This window comes from Sapajus apella, unplaced genomic scaffold (assembly GCF_009761245.1).
Source record: "Sapajus apella isolate SASKATOON/1434 unplaced genomic scaffold, GSC_monkey_1.0 scaffold62, whole genome shotgun sequence".
Taxonomy (NCBI): domain Eukaryota; kingdom Metazoa; phylum Chordata; class Mammalia; order Primates; family Cebidae; genus Sapajus; species Sapajus apella.
In genome coordinates, this window is record NW_022437002.1 from 1,392,930 (window position 1) to 1,412,831 (window position 19,902).

Below are 19,902 nucleotides of genomic sequence, written 5' to 3' on the forward strand. Positions count from 1 at the left end.
AAAAAAAAAAAAAAAAAAAAAAAAAGTGAGTCTCAACCTCACCCAGGGCCCTTTGTGCCTCCCACGGACACGCCATGTCTGAGACTGAAATTTGCTGAGAGAATTTTTTTTGTTTAGGATTAAACCAGCTGTATGACAACAACGTAATGATTGCTCCTATTTGTTCTCTGGAAGACTTTGGTTTAGATTGGTCTAATTTCTTTTCTTAAGTGTTTGAAGGAATTCAGCAGTGAAGCCATTTGGGCATAGAATTTTCTTTCTGGCAAGGTTATTAATAAATTTTAATTTTTAAAATAGATATTAGGATAGTCAGATTTTTTGTGCTTATATTGGTTTAGATGGACTGCATTTTTTCTTTTGTTTTTGAGACAGAGTCTTGCTCTGTTGTCCAGGCTGGAGTGCAGTGGCACGATCTTGGCTCACTGTAAACTCCCCCTTCTGGGTTCAAGTGATTCTTGTGCCTCAGCCTCCTGAGTAGCTAGAATTACAGATGCCTGCCGCCAAACCTGGCTAATTTTTGTATTTTTACAAAATACAAAACCCTGGTGAGACAGAGTTTTGCCATGTTGGCCAGGTTGGTCTTGAACTCCTGACCTCAGGTGATCAGCCCACCTTGGCCTTCTGAAGTGCTGGGATTATAGGCAGGAGCCACTGTGCCTGGCCAGCAATTGGGACTTTTCTAATTATCTTTTTATTATTGATTTCTAGGTTAATTCCACTGTGATCAGAGTATATACTCTGAATTTAATCTTTTGAAATTTGATCCTTACTTTATGGCCTGACATATGGTTAAATTTTGGTAAATGTTCCATGTGTACATGAAAAAAACATGTATTCTGTTGCTGTTGAATGCAGTGTTCTACATATGTCAAACTAATACTTATTAAGCCTTTAGTACATGTCAAGTACCATTCTGAATGGTTTTAATACCCATGACAACCCTATGTGGTAGGTTACTATTTCTATTCCCATTTTACAGATGAGGTCACGTGGCCAGTAGAGAGGTAGCAGAGCTGGCTTTCTAACCTGCCCATCTGGCTTCACAGTTGTCATTCGTCTTTTTTTTTTTTTTTTTGAGCTGGAGTCTCGCTCTGTTGCCCAGGCTGGAGTGCAGTGGTATAATCTCAGCTCACTGCAGCCTCTGCCTCCTCAGTTCCAGCGATTCTCCCACCTCAGCCTCCCAAGTAGTTGGGATTACAGGCACCCACCACTATGCCCAGCTTAGTTTTTGTATTTTTGGTAGAGACGGGGTTTCACCACGTTGGCCAGGCTGGTCTCGAACTCCTGTCCTCAAGTGATTTGCCTTTCTTGACCTCTCAAAGTTCTGGGATTACAAGCGTGAGCCACTGTGCCCGGCTAGTTGTAGTTTTTTTTTTTCTTTTTGAGACAGAGTCTTGCTCTGTCACTAGGCTGGAGTGCAGTGGCACCATCTCAGCTCACTGTAACCTCGGCTTCCTCAGTTCAAGTGATTCTCATGCCTCAGCCTCCCGAGTAGCTGGGATTACAGGCATGTGCCACCACACCCAGTTAAGTTTTTTTGTATTTTTCGTAGAGACAGGGTTTTATCATGTTGGCCAGATGGTCTCGATCTCCTGACCTTGTGATTTCGCCTGCCTTGGCCTCCCAAAGTGCTGGGATTACAGGCATGAGCCACCATGCCTGGCCAGTTGTCATTCTTAAGAGCTACACTCGAATGTTAGCACAGGTCCAAAGCCTTCCCCTGGATTCCTACAGATCCCAGATACCCCCGAGCTTCTTGGTTTATAGCTTTGTCTTACCGCCACATGTACACAGTTTCCTGTTCTGCACAGCATTGGCCTAGACGCAAAATTCAGCTCCTTTCTTAGTTCCTGCTTTTCTCTGAGTTAGGATTTCAGCTTCCCTATAGTGGTTTATCAAGGTGCTTTCCCAAACAAAGACCATTCTCTTCCTAAATGAAATTCCTGTGCCTGCCATTAACAGTATATATGTAAACAAAAGCAAAACAAAACAAAGCCATGCCTGAAATTGTTAATGCGAAAATGTTAACAGTATCTCTGGGTGATACAATTGTAGATGCCATTAATTTTCTTTAAGCTCATTTTGATTTTCTACATTGAACATGTCATTTATGTAATTAGAAATTTTTAGACAAGAAAATATCTCCACCCATAATCCCAATACCCCAATGCAATTGCTGTTTTCATTTCTCTGGAACATGTGCATATTTTCTGAAAACTACCCAACTGGAACAAAATCAGAGCCTTCAAACGTATTTCTCTCCTAAATACAGCCCACACGGTAATGAAGATGCCAGCTATCCTTTTAGAGTACTTAGTAATAGGGTGAACCATATACACTTGCTGATGCTTGCCTTGGGGCAAGCATAAATGTACATCATACCATTTGTCCTGGCTTGAGGGGGGTTATTTCATCCCCACTTCACAGATGAGTTAAGTAAGGTGCAGAGAGGCTAAGTAGTCCATTAGAACCAGGTGGGAAGTGGCAAGGCTGGAATTTGAACCCAGGTGTCTGGCACCAAAGCCCACTTTCTCCTGTCCCCTGCCGCCTTTCACTCGCAGTGCCCGGTGGGATTGCAGCTGAGTCCCTGACCTTTACTCCACTGGAGGACATGATCTTCCTCAAGTGGGAGGAGCCCCAGGAGCCCAATGGTCTCATCACTCAGTATGAGGTGGGTTTGGGACCCTATTACAGGGGGGAACCCTGGTAGAAGGTGAGAGGTGACCTTCTTTCTCTCTGCCGCTACAGTAGGAGGTGCATGGGGAGGACAGATGTGATTGTCATCGTTCCTTCAACTATGGTCAGGGTCTGCATCCTGTGAATTCTAGAGCAGGACCCTGAAGGCAGGAGGGAGAGGCAAAGATGACTAGAAGCCTGGCTTGATGGCATCCATAGTCTCCTTTGCTTAGCCTCATCCTTTACTTGCCTGGAACACGGTGGGTGGAGGCTCTGGTCAGGGGTGCTCTGCCCATACTGTGCCCACCTGCCTGCCAATCCTGCTCCCAGATCAGCTACCAGAGCATCGAGTCATCAGACCCGGCAGTGAATGTGCCAGGCCCACGGCGTACCATCTCCAAGCTCCGCAACGAGACCTACCACGTCTTCTCCAACCTGCACCCAGGCACCACCTACTTGTTCTCTGTGCGGGCCCGCACGGGCAAAGGCTTCGGCCAGGCAGCACTCACTGAGATAACCACCAACATCTCTGGTGAGCCCCACCTGACCCGGCCCAGCCCTTTTAGAGGTGGCCCAGAATCCCAGCGTTCCATGGGCGGGGGGGGCGGGGGGGCATCCTGAGGGTGGTTGCAGAGGGCCCCTGCTGAGATAAATATGCCATTTAGGAGTTAAAGTCAGGGCTCAGGGAGGATGAAGTCACAGGAGTCAGGAGACTGCGGTCAGTGGAATCAGAAGGCTGAGGTTGCGGCTGGTGCCTGAGGTCAGGGTCCAGGGTAGCTTAGGTCATGTCAGCAGGAACAAGGAGGCTAAGGCTGAAGTAGGGGAGATCTGAGGACCGCGGTCACGGAGGCTGGAGGCCTGGTCTTCCTGGTCCAGTGGCCAAGCTCCATGCTTATGACCCTGTCCCCTTCCTCAGCTCCCAGCTTTGATTACGCCGACATGCCGTCGCCCCTGGGCGAGTCTGAGAACACCATCACCGTGCTGCTGAGGCCGGCACAGGGCCGCGGTGCGCCCATCAGGTGGGAAAGTGGGACGGAGGGGTGGGAGGCCAGGGCCGTAGGGAAGAGGCCCCTCTTCTGACCAGAGTCCCAGCCCAGGCCAGCTCGCCCCGTCCTCCCTCAGTCTCCCACACAGGGCTTGGAGTATCTGGAGGAGGATGTTCTGTGATGCTGGGCAGGTGAGACGCCTGCAGTCCCTCCTCTTTGAGGCCCTGGGTCTCAGATGGTTACTGTCACAAGGACCCTGGATAGGTCCAGCCTGGAGAGGGGACTTTCCAGGCCTCTCCAGGGGGCCTTTCCTCAGACACCTTGGAGAAGTGAAACTCTGGGGGCCTTATATCACCCCAGCCTTTTCCTGGGAGCACAGAGATGGGCTTTCTAGAAGGCTGCGGCAGCCAGCCAGACAGGCCATCTCTCTGGAGTGGCTAGGGGCCTGGCTTCTTCACCTCCTCTCCCCAGAGGAAGCTGGGCCTGCTGGGGCCATGGTGGCTGCCACTGCTGGGGAGACGGTGCTGGAGATACGACTGTGTGTGTGTGTGTGTACATGGTATGTGAACCTGGGGGTGTGTGTGTGTGTGTGTGTACATGGTATGTGAACCTGGGTGTGTCTTTGTGAGAAGACATGGGACATGTGGTGTGAGCATGTGTGAGAGGTGTGTGTGGGACATAAGTGTGCATGTGTGTGAGTGTGAGGGTATTTGTGTAAGTGTGTGCGTGTGCTGTTAGCCAGACCCCATGCTAGGGGCTTGATCTACATGAAGCCATTTATCCTTATGGCAGCCTGTGGAATGGGTATTATATCAGGAAGCTGACTCGGAGAGCCTAAATCACTTGCCCCGAAGGCCACACGGCCAGTAAGTGGTGGAGCTGGGTATTGGAACCCAGGTCTGCCTGCTATGCCTGTACCTTTCCTAGAAGTCATCGAGCCTCCCTGCCCTTCTAGTCCACCCCTTCCTTCCACGAAGCTACATGCACTGGGAGAGGGTGACAGCCTTTAGGTGTGGGGTGTGAGGGTCCTAGTCAGTTTCCCAGGAAGATAGTGGGCTGCCCAGGTGACCATAGCCGTCCCTTACCTCCTCGTCCCCCACTGTATCCTATCCTCTTCTGCTTTGTCCTCCCTGTATTTGCCATTGCAAATCCTGTCCTGGGCCAATTCCTAGACCCTCAGGGAAGACCCAGGAAAAAGTCATGGGGTCTGCAGGGCCTTTGCCTTTTTCTGGCGCTGCAAGGCCCTTGTGCTGCTGAGTCTGGGAGGGGCTGGGAACCCTTCCTTCCTTGTCCTCTTGAGGAATCCTGTGAGCAGGTCTGGTCAGGGTCCCTCAGGATGACAATTGCAAGGCTGGTTGGGGGCAAGGGGTGGGTTATGGTGGGAGGGGAGCTGCAGGATGGCTGTGTGACCCTGGGCATCTCTCTTTACCTTCCTGAACCTCCATTTCTTTATCTGCACAATGGGGATTGTTCTAGATTAAGATGCACTTTGTTCATGGCTAATGTTAATGATTACCTCCTGGTGGGACTTGGGGCTGGGAGAGGTCTCAGCCTGGGGTACTGGAGGCTGAGAGGGGCTGGGACTGGTGTTTATAATGGGCTAGTGACAAGCAGTGGGCTGGTGTCCAACACTCTGGGATGATTCCCCACAACTTGGATGCTCAAAGGAAACATCTGGTGAGCAAGGAAAAGGCATTTCTACTTCCCCGAGCAGAGGCTGTCAGTATGGGATGTCACACACCAAGATGTGACTGAGACTGTAACTGGAAATATTTAAATTTGTCAGGATTCACACATTTACTCTCCACTTTGTTCTGCAGAGCATTTGGAGGAGCTCATAGCAGAAACCTACTTGGTAAAGAGATAAAACAATCAGAAACACAGCTGGGACAGGGAGCACAAAGCAGAGTGGGCAATCAGGACCCTGAGACAGCAGGGCTCTGATTTGCTGATGAGAGGCTGCCTCAGCGTTGAGAGGGTGCTAGAGACATAGTGCTAGGTGTCCTTGTTTGCTAAGTGACTGTCTCTCTCACTAGAGGTCAGTTTTAGGAAGCCCAGATGCCTAGTGTCTAGCACAGGGCTCATGATCTGAGCTCAGTCAATTCTTTCTGAATTAATCTGGCTAATCCCATAAGTTACTGAGTCTCAGAAGGGCACTGTCAGTAGCTTTGGTTTCCCAGGTCTTGTGTCACACACACAGGAGGATTCATGGAGGAAGCAGGGTGGGGCCTTATGGCTTGGTTGTGTTGAGCAGGGCCCACGATCCTCTTAGCCCGGGTTAGTAACAGAAATAACCGCTGGCATGTGCTGGCTGCTTGCTTAACTTGCCTGTTCTTCCCATCTATCTCTTGGAACAGCCTCGAAATCACTTCTATTTTATGGAGGAGGAAACCGAGGCCCAGAGAGGTTAGGGGACTTGCCCAGCTAGTAAGGGACTTGCCCAGCTAGTAAGCCCCTAGGAGGGCTTGACCACAAAGCCCATGCCTTTAACTGCCAGTGGGCTCTCCCGGTCCTCTGGCCGCCTGTGATCCCCTGTACTCTCTCCTCCCTGTCCAGTGTGTACCAGGTGATTGTGGAGGAGGAGCGGCCACGGAGGCTGCGGCGGGAGCCAGGTGGACAGGATTGCTTCCCAGTGCCACTGACCTTCGAAGTGGCACTGGCCCGAGGCCTGGTGCACTACTTCGGGGCTGAACTGGCGGCCAGCAGTCTACCTGAGGCCATGCCCTTTACCGTGGGTGACAACCAGACCTACCGAGGCTTCTGGAACCCACCGCTTGAGCCTAGGAAGGCCTATCTCATCTACTTCCAGGCAGCAAGCCACCTGAAGGGGGTGAGGGACCCGCCAGGGTCATGGTGGGGTGATTGGGGGTGTGGAATGGCAGGCAAGGGATACCTTGCAGCAGACCCAGCACAGACTCCAGGCCCCACCCTTCCCATGGCCCCGTCTCCTAAAGCTCCTCCTCCCATAGCACCCCCATAGCCCTATTTTCCGCAGCCCCACCTCCGATAGCCCGCCCCTACAACACCGCCCCCACAGCCCCTCCCATAGCCCTGCCTCCTGTAGCCCCACCTCCCATAGCCCCACCTCCAATAGCCTTACCTCCCATAGAGCCACTCCCACAGCCCCACCTTCCACAGTCCCGCCTCCCATAGCTCGTCCTCCTACAGCCCCTCCTCCCATAGTCCTTCCTCCCATAGCCCCTCCCCCCTAGTCCTACTCCTCCCATAGCCACCCCTCCTGACCCCAGGCTCATTGTCACAGAGCACTACTGGCTTCCTGAGCCTTCTTTCCTAGGCTCTTCCTTTGTATCCAGGTCCCCAGTCTAGTTTGCCTCTTCCTGAGGCTCTGCCTTCTGTCTTAGATGCTTCTTTTCCCAGAGAAGCCCATATCAGGTTCCTGCATTACCGCTTTGAGGCCTAGGACCCGCCTTCTCCCCGAAACCCCGCCCTATCCTTCAGGATCCTCCCTCCTCTGCTTGCTTGGTTTCCCCCTTCCTAGCTAGTCCTCTGGCCCTAAGCCCCGCCCTGATGCTTGAGGCCCCGCCCATTTCCCCATGGTGTTTGTTTCTCTCTTGCCTCCGATCTCATCCCCCTTTCCTAAGGCACTGCAGGTGCCTCCCCTCTAGCCCCCACTCTCAAGGGTCTTCCCAGGCCTTCCTTTGGGTGGAGTGTCCTTAGATGCCATCAGCACCAGACAAAGCCCTGAACAGGCTCAAGAAACGCTGCCTGAGGTTCCCACCCTGGGGAGGGAGAGGTCGGGGCTTCAGCAGTGCTGAGACCCCCATCTGTGCCTCCAGGAGACCCGGCTGAATTGCATCCGTATTGCCAGGAAAGGTAAGTCCACTGGGTTCCTGCAGCCCTTCAGCAGCAGGTTTCTCACCTGCCCAGCGCTGGGGTGGTGGATCCAGAGGACCTAGGGCTGTGGGAGTAGAGGACGGCCGTCGGGCAGGCCTGGGGCTAGGAGGGGCTTCTTTGCTGGGTTTCCATGTGCACTACCTCAAGGGCTCCTCCCAGGCTGACAGCAGGGGCCTGGAGCAGGCCTGTGGAGAGGAGCCATTATAGTTGGGCCCTGGGTTTTTGGGTACTGGGTACTGGTTCTGGGTTATGTATCTGCCCAGCTTTCCTGTGGTGGGGGAGAAGGTGGGGTCAGCATGGGCTCTGTGCTGTAGGGATCGTTCCTGCTTCCAGACAGGGAATGTGGTTGGCTTCCCATCCTGAGATGCACTAACCGTGCCCTAGGTACACAATTGCTGATCCTTATTACCTCCCAGGAGGGTGAGAGGGTGGAGCTGAAGGCCCAGGTGTCTGCTCTCCCCTATCCGCTGAGATTTGGGAGGATATTAGAAAGTGGAGAGCGAGAGAAGCTATTCCTGATAAGGGAGCCATGTCAATGAGGACTGTGACTCATAAGTGCAGAAAGTATCAGGAATGGTGAGGAGGTAGATTTGCTCAAAAGGCAGGACACGTGTTGAGCATGTGGGGCGGTTTATGCATGTGTGTTTGTGTAGCCCAGTTTGTTCCCTGGGCACAGACCCCTGCAGGAGGGGCTCAGTGGTCCCTGTCTCCCCTCTGATCCCTTACTCTGCTTTGTTCTCTCCCCAGCTGCCTGCAAGGAAAGCAAGCAGCCCCTGGAGGTATCCCAGAGATCGGAGGAGATGGGGCTTATCCTGGGCATCTGTGCAGGGGGGCTTGCTGTCCTCATCCTTCTCCTGGGTGCCATCATTGTCATCATCCGCAAAGGGTGAGTGAGGCCGGTGCCCTGTCCCACCAGTGGCTTCTACCCCTTAGAGACCTGGTGGCACAGAGGAGTAGAGGCTTAGAGCTGGTAGGGCAGCTGCCCTGCAGGTGTGTGGAGGGCTGCCAGCTTGGGCATCTGCTCTGCCGATGGATCTGAGCTGGGCAGAGGGCTGCCCCAGAGTATATACCTGTACCCAGAGTACAGGTCTGGCTGGTGCCAAGTGCTACTGTTCAGGGAGGGGCCCGCAGTGCCTGGTGCCAAGGAGCTGTGCTTGCTGGGACTGTTTCAATAGGGAGGGCATGGAGGTGACCTGGCTTTGGACCCCTACCCCCTGCAGACCTTCAGCTCATGGGATTGTGCAGTTGACCCTGAGCAGGGGGCTGGTTCTCACACCTCTTCAAACCAAAGGCCTTGATTTGTCCAAGGTTATTCCTGGGCTCCACTTTGGGCTCAGCTTTCCCTGGACCCTGTTACTGTGGATCCCTGAGGAGCCCTCCTGGGCCCGTGACTGAGAAACTCATCCCCCTGCTGCTCCTACCATCCCCCAGCTCTCAAAGTTCCAGTCACATGTTTGCATGAAATGTTTCTTAGTGGATTTGCAGAGGGCAGCACAAATCCCAGTACATTGTAGAATTCAGAACCTAGGATCTTGTAGTTTCAGACATGTAGGATTCAGGACTCTAGGAATCTTAGGCTTTAGAATTGTAGAGGCTCAGAGCCCCAGAACGTAAGAGCTGCTGGGTAGTTCAAGGCCATCCAGTGTAATGGTTTTCAAGTCTTTTTAAAGAAATAGAATCTGCCTTCAAAACACCAGAAAACCCTTCCCTGGGAGCCTGGTACATGGAGCACATGAAGGCTGAGCAGCAGTTCTGGTTGGAGGCTGGGTGGCGGCTTCTGAGACCTTTCTGCTTGCCAGCTCTGCCCACCATGCTCCCCACCGGGCAGCCGTGGGACACTGTGGTCTAAGCATCTTCAATAAGTGATAGGGATGCGGAGGCTTAGAGGGGGCGCAGGCCTGCCCAAGGCCACCCAGAGAGCCAGAGGCAGAGCCAGCTCCACCCTTCCCCACCTGGGCTCTGGCTTCTATAGCCCCTGCTGCTGCCAGGCTGGGCACATGTGGTTGAGTTGGCTGTATTTCTGGGCTGCCGGGAGCAGATAAGTAGGATCCAGGAAGATGAGAGAGAGAGAGCTGGCTGGGGCCACCTTGCCTGAGGCCAGATACCAGCAAGAGAGAGAGTCTAGGGGTGGAGTGTGCAGCGGAGTGGAAGAGATGTGGGGGGATGGCCCAGCCAGGGCGATATGCTCTGATTTTTCCCCTAATTGTCCCTGCACAGCTTTAAGAGAGACTATTTTAGGTATCATTTAATGAGGGATTGCTATGTGCCAGGAGCTTCACACACATCATCCATGAGTACATTAGTTATTGGGCACCTACTGTGTGCCAGGCACTGTTCTGGCACTCAGGATGTGTTACAGAACATTTCCTTCTTGGATCTTGACTGACTTCCTTTTTTTCTGGATGAAGAAACTGTAATGAAAGCACCTAGCCCAGGCCGCTCGGCTGATGAGCGGTAGGCCTGACTTCAGTTCAGGCTCGCCTACAAGTGTGAAGGCCTCACCGAGTCTGGTGCACAGGAGGTGCCTCCAAAGTGGCAGGCCCCTGATTTCTCTCCAGCATTGGCTTGATGAGTGACTCTAAGTAGGGCTGCGGCGGGAGAGGGCTATAATTAGGAGGAGGCAGATTTCAGTTTCAGGTGGTATTTGAGGTCCTAGAAATCTATGCTCAAGGAAAGAGGATAGGCAGAGTGGGGGGTGTCACCCACCCCGGCAAAGAGAGCTCTGGGCCCAGGACAGGATAGATCAGAAATGTTGTCAGGGCCTTACTAGGAAAGCTTCCATTATATATTTGCTACCCCATAAACCCAGGCTACCCCAGATGCCTCCAGGAACCCCTTGTCCCCCTCACCCTGCACCTCCTTACTTCCCCTAAAAGCCATCAGTCTCCCTGCGTAGCACCTGCTACATCCCCCTGGATCTGAGCCTGGCCTTCAGGGCCCTCTGTGCTCCCCAGGGCCCTTGTGGTCTGCATTGTGGGTATCATGGGACACAGAGGCTCTGGCAGGGATGGAGGTGTTCCCGTCAACTTGGGGTGCCAACATAACCAACAAGAGGAGGGCAGTTGCCACGCCCCCGTGGAGCCTTATTGGAGGCAGGAGGGAATCCCAGGGGGATTATGGGAAACAGAGGCCAGTTGGGAGGAGATTTCAGATTCTCTGTCTTGCCCTGCCTCTGTGGACGATCAGACTGGATGCATCTGCCGTAGGGGAATTCTAGGGCCTGGAAGGGAGGCTGGTGACCCCAGGCCAGGTCAGATCCCCTAGCTCTGCTTCCAGAAGCCCCCACACCCTACCTTTCTCCATGGCAGCACTTTCTTCTCCCTGCACATTGTCATTTACTTACTTGTAGTGTTTTGCTCAATGCTTGTCTTGCCTGCTGGGTTAAGAGCTTCATGAGGGCAGAGAAAGCCCTGTCTTGTTTCTGGGTATCTCCATGGTCTAGTCAAGGGGAGTCGGGTCTCCCCACTCTGAGATGGAGGGAGACAGGGAGGAGTGGATTGTGGGCACTGCTGGGTGCAAACTTCCCGGTGCTGGGACCTCACAGCAGCCCCTGTGGGGGATTATTATTAACCTCACTATGTGTGTGTGTGTGTGTGTGTGTGTATGTATGTATGTATGTATGTATGTAAGTATGTATGTATGTACGTATTTTTTGAGACAGAGTTTTGCTTTTATTGCCCAGGCTGGAGTGCAGTGGTGCAATCTTGGCTCATTGCAGTCTCCGGTTCCTGGGATTACAGGTGCCCGCCACCACGCCTGGCTAATTTTTTGTATTTTTAGTAGAGTTGGGGTTTCATCATGTTGGACAGGCTGGTCTCAAACTCCTGACCTCAGTTGATCCACTTGCCTTGGCCTTCCAAAGTGCAGGGATTACAGGTGTGAGCCACCACACCCGGCCTTAACCTCACTTTTTAAAGAGGGAAGTGGAAGTGCAAGGAGGTGAAGTTCTTTTATTTATTTTTACTAATTTATTGATCATTCAACAAAATATTTTTGGGGGATTACAGTGTGTGGGGCCCTGGGAGAACCAGGAGGAGACAAAAAGACAAGGATTCTGTCCTCCTGTTCTTTGTAGCCAGCGGAGAGCCTGGCATGAAATTAGAAAAAACACAAACAGATGAGATAATTACAAATTGTGAAAGGAGCAAGGTGCCGGGTGTTGGGGGCAAAGAGAATTTGGGAGACCTCATGTAGCTGGCACTTGTGGGAGAGTGGTCCGGGAATAAGCTTTTGAAAGCACAATGTGTCATCTGAGGCCAGTAGAATATAATTTCTTATTTCTTTTTTTTCATACAGAGTCTCACTCTGTCACCAGGCCGGAGTGCAGTGGCATAATCTCGGCTCACTGCAATCCCCACCTCCTGGGTTCAAGTGATCCCCCTGCCTCAGCCTCCCAAACAGCTGGGACTACAGGTGCACACCACCATGCCTGGCTAATTTTTTATATTTTAGTAGATGGGGTTTCACCGTGTTGGCCAGGATGGTGTCGATCTCCTGACCTTGTGATCTGCCCATCTCAGCCTCCCAAAGTGCTGTGATTACAGGCATGAGCCACCGCGTCCAGCCAAAAGAATGCCATTTCTTCAGCTGTGTCCTCCCTTGTGGGGCCTCTGCAACAGCCCCAGTGCCTTGGACCCTCCTCACTCTCCCTGGGATGGAGGAGATGTGCTCTGTGACCTGGGGCCAAGTTCCTGCCTTTGCTGGTCCATCTTCTGTCTCCGCCCCTTCATCTGCAGGTTTCCAATGGAAGGCCATTCGCTGGGGTCCCTGCTGATGGGGTGATGTGGGGGAGAGTGAATGGAGAACTCTGGAGAGCCTGGGTGGGGCTTTGGAAGGGAGCACAGAGGAGATTCCAGGGCTAGGGTCTTGGGGCAGGTGTCTGGAAGCCTAGGGTCTGCTCGGGACTCTGCCACTGACACCCAGAGAGAGGCCTAGGCAGCCTATCTTCCCTGACTCAGCTTTGCTGACTGTCAAGTGGGAATCTGACCTGCTTTACACTGTGGGTGCTTTGCAGCAAAGTGGGGCTCTTGACTGAAGCTGTACCCCAGGTGCTCCCATAGGGGATGACCTGGCTACTTTAGTGGATCCCACACCCAGGGCAGGGTGGGTGAAGGCGGGCCCTAGGTGTATCCTGGGCATCCATCTGGAGTTCTCTCCACCCCATCCCCTCTCTGTCCCTACCCAGGTGGAAGTGCAGGCAAAGGGCTGACCCCTTAGGGACAGAGGGCCCTGCAGGGAGGGAGGGCGGGGTGCTGTCTTCAGGGACAAAAACAGCCCTGGTAAGCTCAGTTACCCTCAAGAGTATGAGTCTGTGTGTGTCAGGGGATGTCTAATGTGTGTAAGTGTGTGTTTGTGAATATATGTCTGTGTAAGTGAATGTGTGTCAGTGTGTTTGAATACACGTGTATGCCTGTGTTTTCACCTGTGTGTCTGCATTTGTGAGTGTGCATGAGTGTGTGTTGATGTGTGTTTCTCTGTGTATGAGTGTATGTGAACATGTACCTATATGTGTGTGTTTGTGTGAGTGTGCATATGTGTATGACTGTGTGTGAAAGCTCTGTGGCCCCCAGGCCCTTTTCCGCACCTCCTCCTCACTTCTGCAGTAGGCTTGGGGAAGGTTCCAGAGGGGCCTTGGGTCCTGGTCCTTAATGTCTCAGCCTGACCAGCATTTGGGACCAGGAAGGTCTTTCTGACCTGTCCAGTCCTTGGCCAGCCCCTCCCCAGCCCGGGAAGCACCCAGGCCTGCCCTGCTGCCTGGGCATTGCCTCAGCCTGGCCTTGGTGGATGGACCTGGGACACGACTGTGCTGTTCTCTCTTTGCATGCTGCCAGGAGAGACCACTATGCCTACTCCTACTACCCGTAAGTAGCTCCACCTGGCCTGGGAGGCCCCCACCCTCTCTGGCTGGGCTCGGGCTCACTGCACCGGCCTGGCCTGGTGTCCACCCCATTCTCTGTGGTCACCTCAGCCTCTGACTTTCCCTCCCCTGCTCTGTCCCTCCCCTCTGCATCTTCCTCCTCAAGTCGTGGTTGTAAGTGCTGGCTCTGCTCCTCAGAGGCATGGGTTCAGAGCTGGCCTTGCTAAGTCACCCTGGCAAGTCCGTGAGCCTCAATGTCCCCTCTACCACTAGAGCAGCCCCTTACGTCCTTGAACTGTTCCTGGTGGCTAGAAGGATGTCCTGACCTCTGACCAAATCCACGTTCAGGACACAGGTCCCGCTCTGGAGTCCATGTCCATGTGCCTGTGTGTGCTTGTGTGCATGTGGGTGGGGCCTACCTCTTCTGACACCGGAAGCTCCTTCCATAGCAGAGGCAACTCGGGCCCCCACAAGTCCCTTCTCCAGCTGGGCAGCTCCAGCTCTGCAGACCCACCACTTCCTGGGAGCCTCCTCTGGGCCAAGCCCTAGGCTCTCTTCTGGACACAGAGTCCTCACAGCAGCTCTGAGAAATAGCTATTATCACTCCCACGTTACTGATGAGGAAACTGAGACTCAGAGAGGCCAAGGGACTTGTGGGAGGTCACAGAATGTGCCGGAGCTGGGACACAACCCAGGGCCCTGCTGACTCTGCAGCCTACTCTGTCTTCTGTCTCCGTCTTCTCCTCTGTAAACCTTCCAGAACATTCCTCCTGCACCTGTGCTGCTTTTCCCTCCCTTGAAGAGCAGGCCCAGATGGTGCTGGGCCAGCCCCGAGGACAGCGGGTCTCTCACCTCCTCCTCCTTGGGTGGCTCCTTACCTTACTCTTTCCCGACATGAGCTTTTCCAGCAACTCAACACCCAGCGACTCCGCTGAGCCCCGGACTCGGCTCCTGCAGGGGCTGCGGACAGGCCGCTCTCCCTCCCCACTGCTTGTGCAGTTAGTTTTCAAAGCCAGATGCAGAACTTTCCAAAGTGTCTGTATTAAATTCCATCTGCTGAATCTCGCACTGAGCTCAGCTGGATGCCAGCGGCGTTAGTGTCCCTCCCGGGTTCCGGCGTCTGTGGATCCGGTTGGTTTGTTTCTCCAAGGCTGGGAACAGAGCTGTGGCACGACCGGAGACCGCCTCTAGGCCAGCATCCGCTCACTGACAGGGCCTCTCTGGGCTCCTTGTGCAGCCACGCTGGCCGGCTGTCCTCTGTCTGTGGCCCTGTCTGTCTTTCCTGTGGCTTGCTGGTCTGGCCTGTCCCTCCCTCTCTCTCTGTCCCCTCCCCCATCTCTCTTTCTCCTTGTTTTTTTTTTTTTTTTTTTTTAATAGAGACGAGGTTTCACCATGTTGCCCAGGGTGGTCTTGAACTCCTGAGCTCAGGTAATCCGCCTGCCTCTGCCTCCCAAAGTGTTGGGGTTTCAGGTGTGAGCCACCACACACGGCCTCCCCTTGTTACTGTCTCTTTCTTTTCTCTTCTCCTCCTTCTCTGTCTGCCCCTAATCCCTTCCCCACTCAAGGTGGTCATGGTCACAGCCACAGAGGCTGCTCCTCACCTGCCCCCAAAGGGGGCTTTGGCTCCACCCTGGGCCATAGTCAGGGGGATGCCCAGAGCCTGGCAGGGGCTAGAGGTAGGAGGCCTGGGCCTGCTGAGCTGTCTCCCATCCAGGCTGGAAAGGCCGTGTCCTCCTCAGTGCCCGACAGCAGTGGTCCCGGTGGGGACACACAGCAGTCTTCTTAGCACGGGAAGGACATCCTGGTCCTGGCAGGAGGGGCATCCAGAGGTCATCCTGTCCTTCCCTTGCCCCAGGACAGGCTGGCTGGGGTTTGCCTATCTGGGAAGATCCTTTCATTGGCCTCCCTGTCTCCATGGATGGTTGGTGTCCCTGAGCCCATGTAACCTGGAAGTCCTTTCTCAGGTCTACCCTGCATCCTGCATGCTGTAGGGCCAAGCAGGTGAATAGCTCTCTCCTCTTGAGCTTTCCCTATGATTGGACCTATCTCTTCCAGCTTCAATGGGGGTCTCAAGTCATTTCCTCTTTGCCTGTTTTTTTTTCTCTCTTTACCCCTTGATCATGGAGCTGTCCCCTGCCTCCTCCTTTTCTTCCTCCCATTTTCCTCCAAGTTCCTTTGAAGTCACAAACTGCCATCCTTATCCATGAAGCTGGGCCTGGAGGGAGAGGAGGACTCTCGCCCTCTTCCCTGCTGCTCTGAGCAGCAGGATGGACTGCTGGGGAGTGGTGGGGATGTGGACCTTCTGTGGGTCTCTTTATAAGTCTGTGGTGGTCCATGCTGGGACCATCCTAGGGGCTTCTGGGAGTAGGGAGAAGCCAAGAGTGGAGTTCATTCTGTGTATGGGGGAAGCCCCCGAACCCTGGCTCAGCATGAGCCAGACCCTCTGCAGGGAAGGAGGGGTGTAGTCCCTCCTTCCTGCAGGAGAAAGAGGAGTCGGGAGAGCGGTTTCTGTTTAACACAGGGAGAAGAGAGAGAGTGGGGACATGCCTGGCCTGGAGCTGGGCCAGCCATATAACTAATTTGAGGTGCAGTTCGGGCGAGGGGAGCTGTCTGCTGTGACACCAAATTAGCCCTGGAGTGACTTTCTTTCCCATTTCCTAAGCCCAGGGGGCTGGTGAAACTTAGGAGTGGATCCCAGCCTCAGGCCACTGCTGCTCCACCCCTTTCCCTTAGCAAAGGTCCCCGGGTTGGGCTCTGCCAACCCCTTTTTGGGGAGGCAGCAGCTCTTTGGGTCTGGGGAGTGAAGGATGGAGGCAGAGCCCTCAGCATCCAGAGATGCTTCCAGGACAGCTGCTGGCTCCTGACCTTGAGGCCCCCTTACTCCAGGGCCTCCCCTCCCACCTCTGCGTGCTGTTTAGCCCCACACGGTGCCTGTGTCTCCCCTCAACGCCCCCTCTAGGAAGCCGGTGAACATGACCAAGGCCACCGTCAACTACCGCCAGGAGAAGACGCACATGATGAGTGCCGTGGACCGCAGCTTCACAGACCAGAGCACGCTGCAGGAGGATGAGCGGCTGGGACTGTCCTTCATGGACACCCATGGCTACAGCTCCCGGGGTGAGTGCCCGGCCCTCCTACCCCTTCCTCATGGCTCTGGGGCTCCCGACCTGAGACAGTAGGATCCCCATATCAGATGAGTTCTATAACACCTCCAACCCAAAGTAAAGCATCTATTATCCTCCTGCTGGATACCTGCTGGATACAGAGACAGCACAGGTGGGGTTTTTGCACTGTGTCCTGGAGGAGCTTGTAAGGAATTCTGCTAGCATAAGAGGAGTGCGAGGTCCGTTGTGACAACTGTCAAAGAGGAGGCGCTGCTGCAGGAACAGGGATCAGAGTGGCCTCACCCCTTGTTGAGCACCTGTTATGTGAGAGGTGGGGATACAGTGGCTGAGAGAGATGGAGATAGAGTCAGACCTGGGCTTGCCTCTCCCTTTCTTAGCTGTGTGACCCGGGGCAAGTCGCTTAAGCCCTCTGGATATCTGTTTCCTCGTGTATAAAATGGGAATGAAGATTGCCTCTGCTGGTAGGGCGGATGTGAAGACTAAATGAGATAATGTGTGCAAAATCACTCAGGGCTGTGCTTGCATTCGCAGAATATGGTGAGTCAGCCATCAGATACTAGGTTTGTGTCATAACTGGCTTCATTCTGCATCTTTTCTGTTTAGTGTTGATTCGTACAGAAGAGAATATGTAATGTTTCTGAAAGTCATAAAATTATAACAATACAACAAACACCAATGAACCTCATTGGTTAATTAGAACATTATCTTGGTACACTTCCCTAGCTATGTCCCCTACCTCTTTCTTAGCTGTAAATATTCTCTTGAATTTTTTTTTTTTTTTTTTTTTTTTTTTTTTTTTTTTTTAGACAGCTCACTGTAACCTCCACCTCCCAGGTTCAAACGATTTTCTTACCTCAACCTCCCAAGTGGCTGGGATTACAGACACCTGCCACCACACCCAGCTATTTTTTTGTATTTTCAGTAGAGACAGGTTTCACCATGTTGGCCAGGCTGGTCTCGAACTCCTGACCTCAAGTAATCTGCCTCTCTCTGCCTCCCAAAGTGCTGGGATTACTGGCATGAGCCACTGTGCCCAGCCTCCCTTGAAATTTGTGATTTTAATTTTCTTACCTTTTTAGGGAGTAGTTTTACTATGTGTGCATGTATCTCCAAATAATGCATTATATAGTTTTGCTCATTTTCAGGCTTTATAGAAATGCAATCACACTATACTTTTTAACTCAACATCATATTTCCAAAATTTACCCATGTGGATGTTTTGCTGCAGTTCATTTACTTTCTCTGATGTGCAGTTTCCCATTGTATGGCTAAATCACAATTTACTTCTCCATTCTGCCATCCATGGGCATTTGATTGGTTTTCAGTTTTCTTGTTATCACAAATGAGACTGCTGCGAATATTCTGATGTGGATCTCTAGATGCACCTGCATACAAGGTTCTAGAAATAGAATCGCTGGATTATGGAGTACGTGAATCTTCAGCTTAATAAGAGTGCCAAGTTGCTTTCCAAAGCGGCTCTGCCTGTTTTCTTTCCTAGCAGCAGTGTGTCAGACTTTTCTGTTGCTCTACATCAAGATCAAATTTGCCAGCCTTCTTCACTTCTGCCACATTAGTTTGTATAAAATGGTAATTCTCTATAGTCTTAATTTGCATTTCACTGATTACTAATGAGATTGAACATATTTTCAAGTCATCACTGGCCATTCAGGTCTCTTTTTCCGTGAAATGCCTGTTCATGTCGTTCACCTAATTTTCTATTGGGTTTTCTGCTGCTTTCTTAGTGGTTTTTAGGAGTTTTTTATATATTTAGGATAATAATCATTTGTCACTTATGAATTGCAAATATCTTCTCTCAATTTGTGGCTTATCTTCCTAGATTATTTATAGCGTCTTTGGGTGAACAGATTTTTATTTTCATGTACTTAAATTCATCAGTCTTTCTTTGTGATTTCTACTTTTGTGTTTTTTAAAAGAATTTTTCCCTATCCAAAGTCATAAAGTATTTTTTTTGCTTTTTTTTTCTAGAACTTACAACATTTTACATTTTATATTTAAATCTTTATCCATCTGGAATTGATTTTTGTGTGTGGTGGTATAAATTAAGGGTTTTATTTTTTCCATGGCGATAAGGCACTGTCCCAGGATCATTTATTACAGTTCACGCTTTCCCTGCTGATTTGTAGTGGCACACTCATACATCACATTTCTACAGATATGTGGATCATTTTTTAGTTCCCTGTTTCTTTCATTGGTCAGTTTGGTTGATTTCCATGCTAGTATCACGCAATCTAATTATTGATACTATCTAGGTCTTGCTATTTGAAACAGGAAGCTCTCCCAACTTTGTGCGTCATCAAGGATGTCTTGGCTATTTTTGTTTTCATTCTCTCTCTCTCTTTTTTTTTTTTTCCTCAGCAAGAATGTCCGATAGGACAAGGACTCTCTTTCTCTTTCTTTCTTTCTTTTTTTTTTTAAAGTTTTTTTTTTTTTTTTAAAGATGGGGTTTCACCATGATGGCCAGGCTGGTTTTGAACTCCTGACCTCAGGTGATCCACTCACCTCGGCCTCCCAAAGTGCTAGGATTACAGGTGTGAGCCACCATGCCCGGCCTCTTTCTCTCTTTCTTAATGAGATGGGGCTTAGCTCTGTCACCCAGGCTGGAGTGCAGGGCACAATCTGGGCTCACTGCAACCTTCGCTTTCTGGGCCCAAGCAATCCTCCCACCTCAGCCTCCCAAGGAGTGGGGACCACAGGGGTGTACCACCATGCTTGGCTAATCTTTGTATTATTTTTATTATTTTTTGGTAGAGACAGTGTTCCTCTATGCTGCTCCAGGGTGCTCTCAAACTCCTGGACTCCAGTGATCTGCCTGCCTCAGCCTCCCAAAGTGTTAGGATTACAGGCATGAGCCATCACACCCGGCTAATTCTCTTTCTTATAAATATTAGAGTCATCTCTTTAAGTTTCTTGAAAAACTTTTTTGGACAGATTTGTGTTGAATTTATAGATCAATTTGGGAAGAACAGACATCTTATGAAATTGTCTTTCTACCCATGAAAGTGATGTATATTACCCCATTTATTTAGGTCTCGAAAGTCTTTCCATAATTTTCTCTATAAAATCTTGTATTTTTTTTTTTTTTAGATATATGGCCCTAGGTCCCTTATTTTTGACTTCTATTATAAATAATACACTTTTCAAATATTACTCTATTTAGAGAGATGCAGTTTATTTTTGATTGTATATTGATTTTATATTCATACTTTTTTTTTTTTTTTTTTTTTTTTGAGACAGAGTCTTGCTCTGTCGCCCAGGCTAGAGTACAGTGGCGCATTCATGGCTCACGCCAACCTCTTCCTCCCAGGTTCAAGCGATTCTCCTGCCTCAGCCTCCTGAGGAGCTGGGATTACAGGTGTGCACCACTATGCCCAGCTAATTTTTG

The 19,902-nt window shown here is 51.5% G+C and overlaps 1 protein-coding gene across 1 annotated transcript in view; it reads left to right on the forward strand.

Moving 5' to 3' along the window:
• The window catches only part of PTPRU (protein tyrosine phosphatase receptor type U), a 91,712-nt gene that overhangs the window by 43,013 nt on the left and 28,797 nt on the right, over window positions 1–19,902 (forward strand). Inside the window, exons 8-15 of the mRNA XM_032247581.1 lie at window positions 2,456–2,671; window positions 3,007–3,208; window positions 3,593–3,695; window positions 6,219–6,492; window positions 7,460–7,496; window positions 8,265–8,403; window positions 13,349–13,378; window positions 16,334–16,491. Coding sequence (XP_032103472.1) covers window positions 2,456–2,671; window positions 3,007–3,208; window positions 3,593–3,695; window positions 6,219–6,492; window positions 7,460–7,496; window positions 8,265–8,403; window positions 13,349–13,378; window positions 16,334–16,491 — 1,159 coding nt within the window. The remainder of the gene's footprint in view (window positions 1–2,455; window positions 2,672–3,006; window positions 3,209–3,592; window positions 3,696–6,218; window positions 6,493–7,459; window positions 7,497–8,264; window positions 8,404–13,348; window positions 13,379–16,333; window positions 16,492–19,902) is intronic.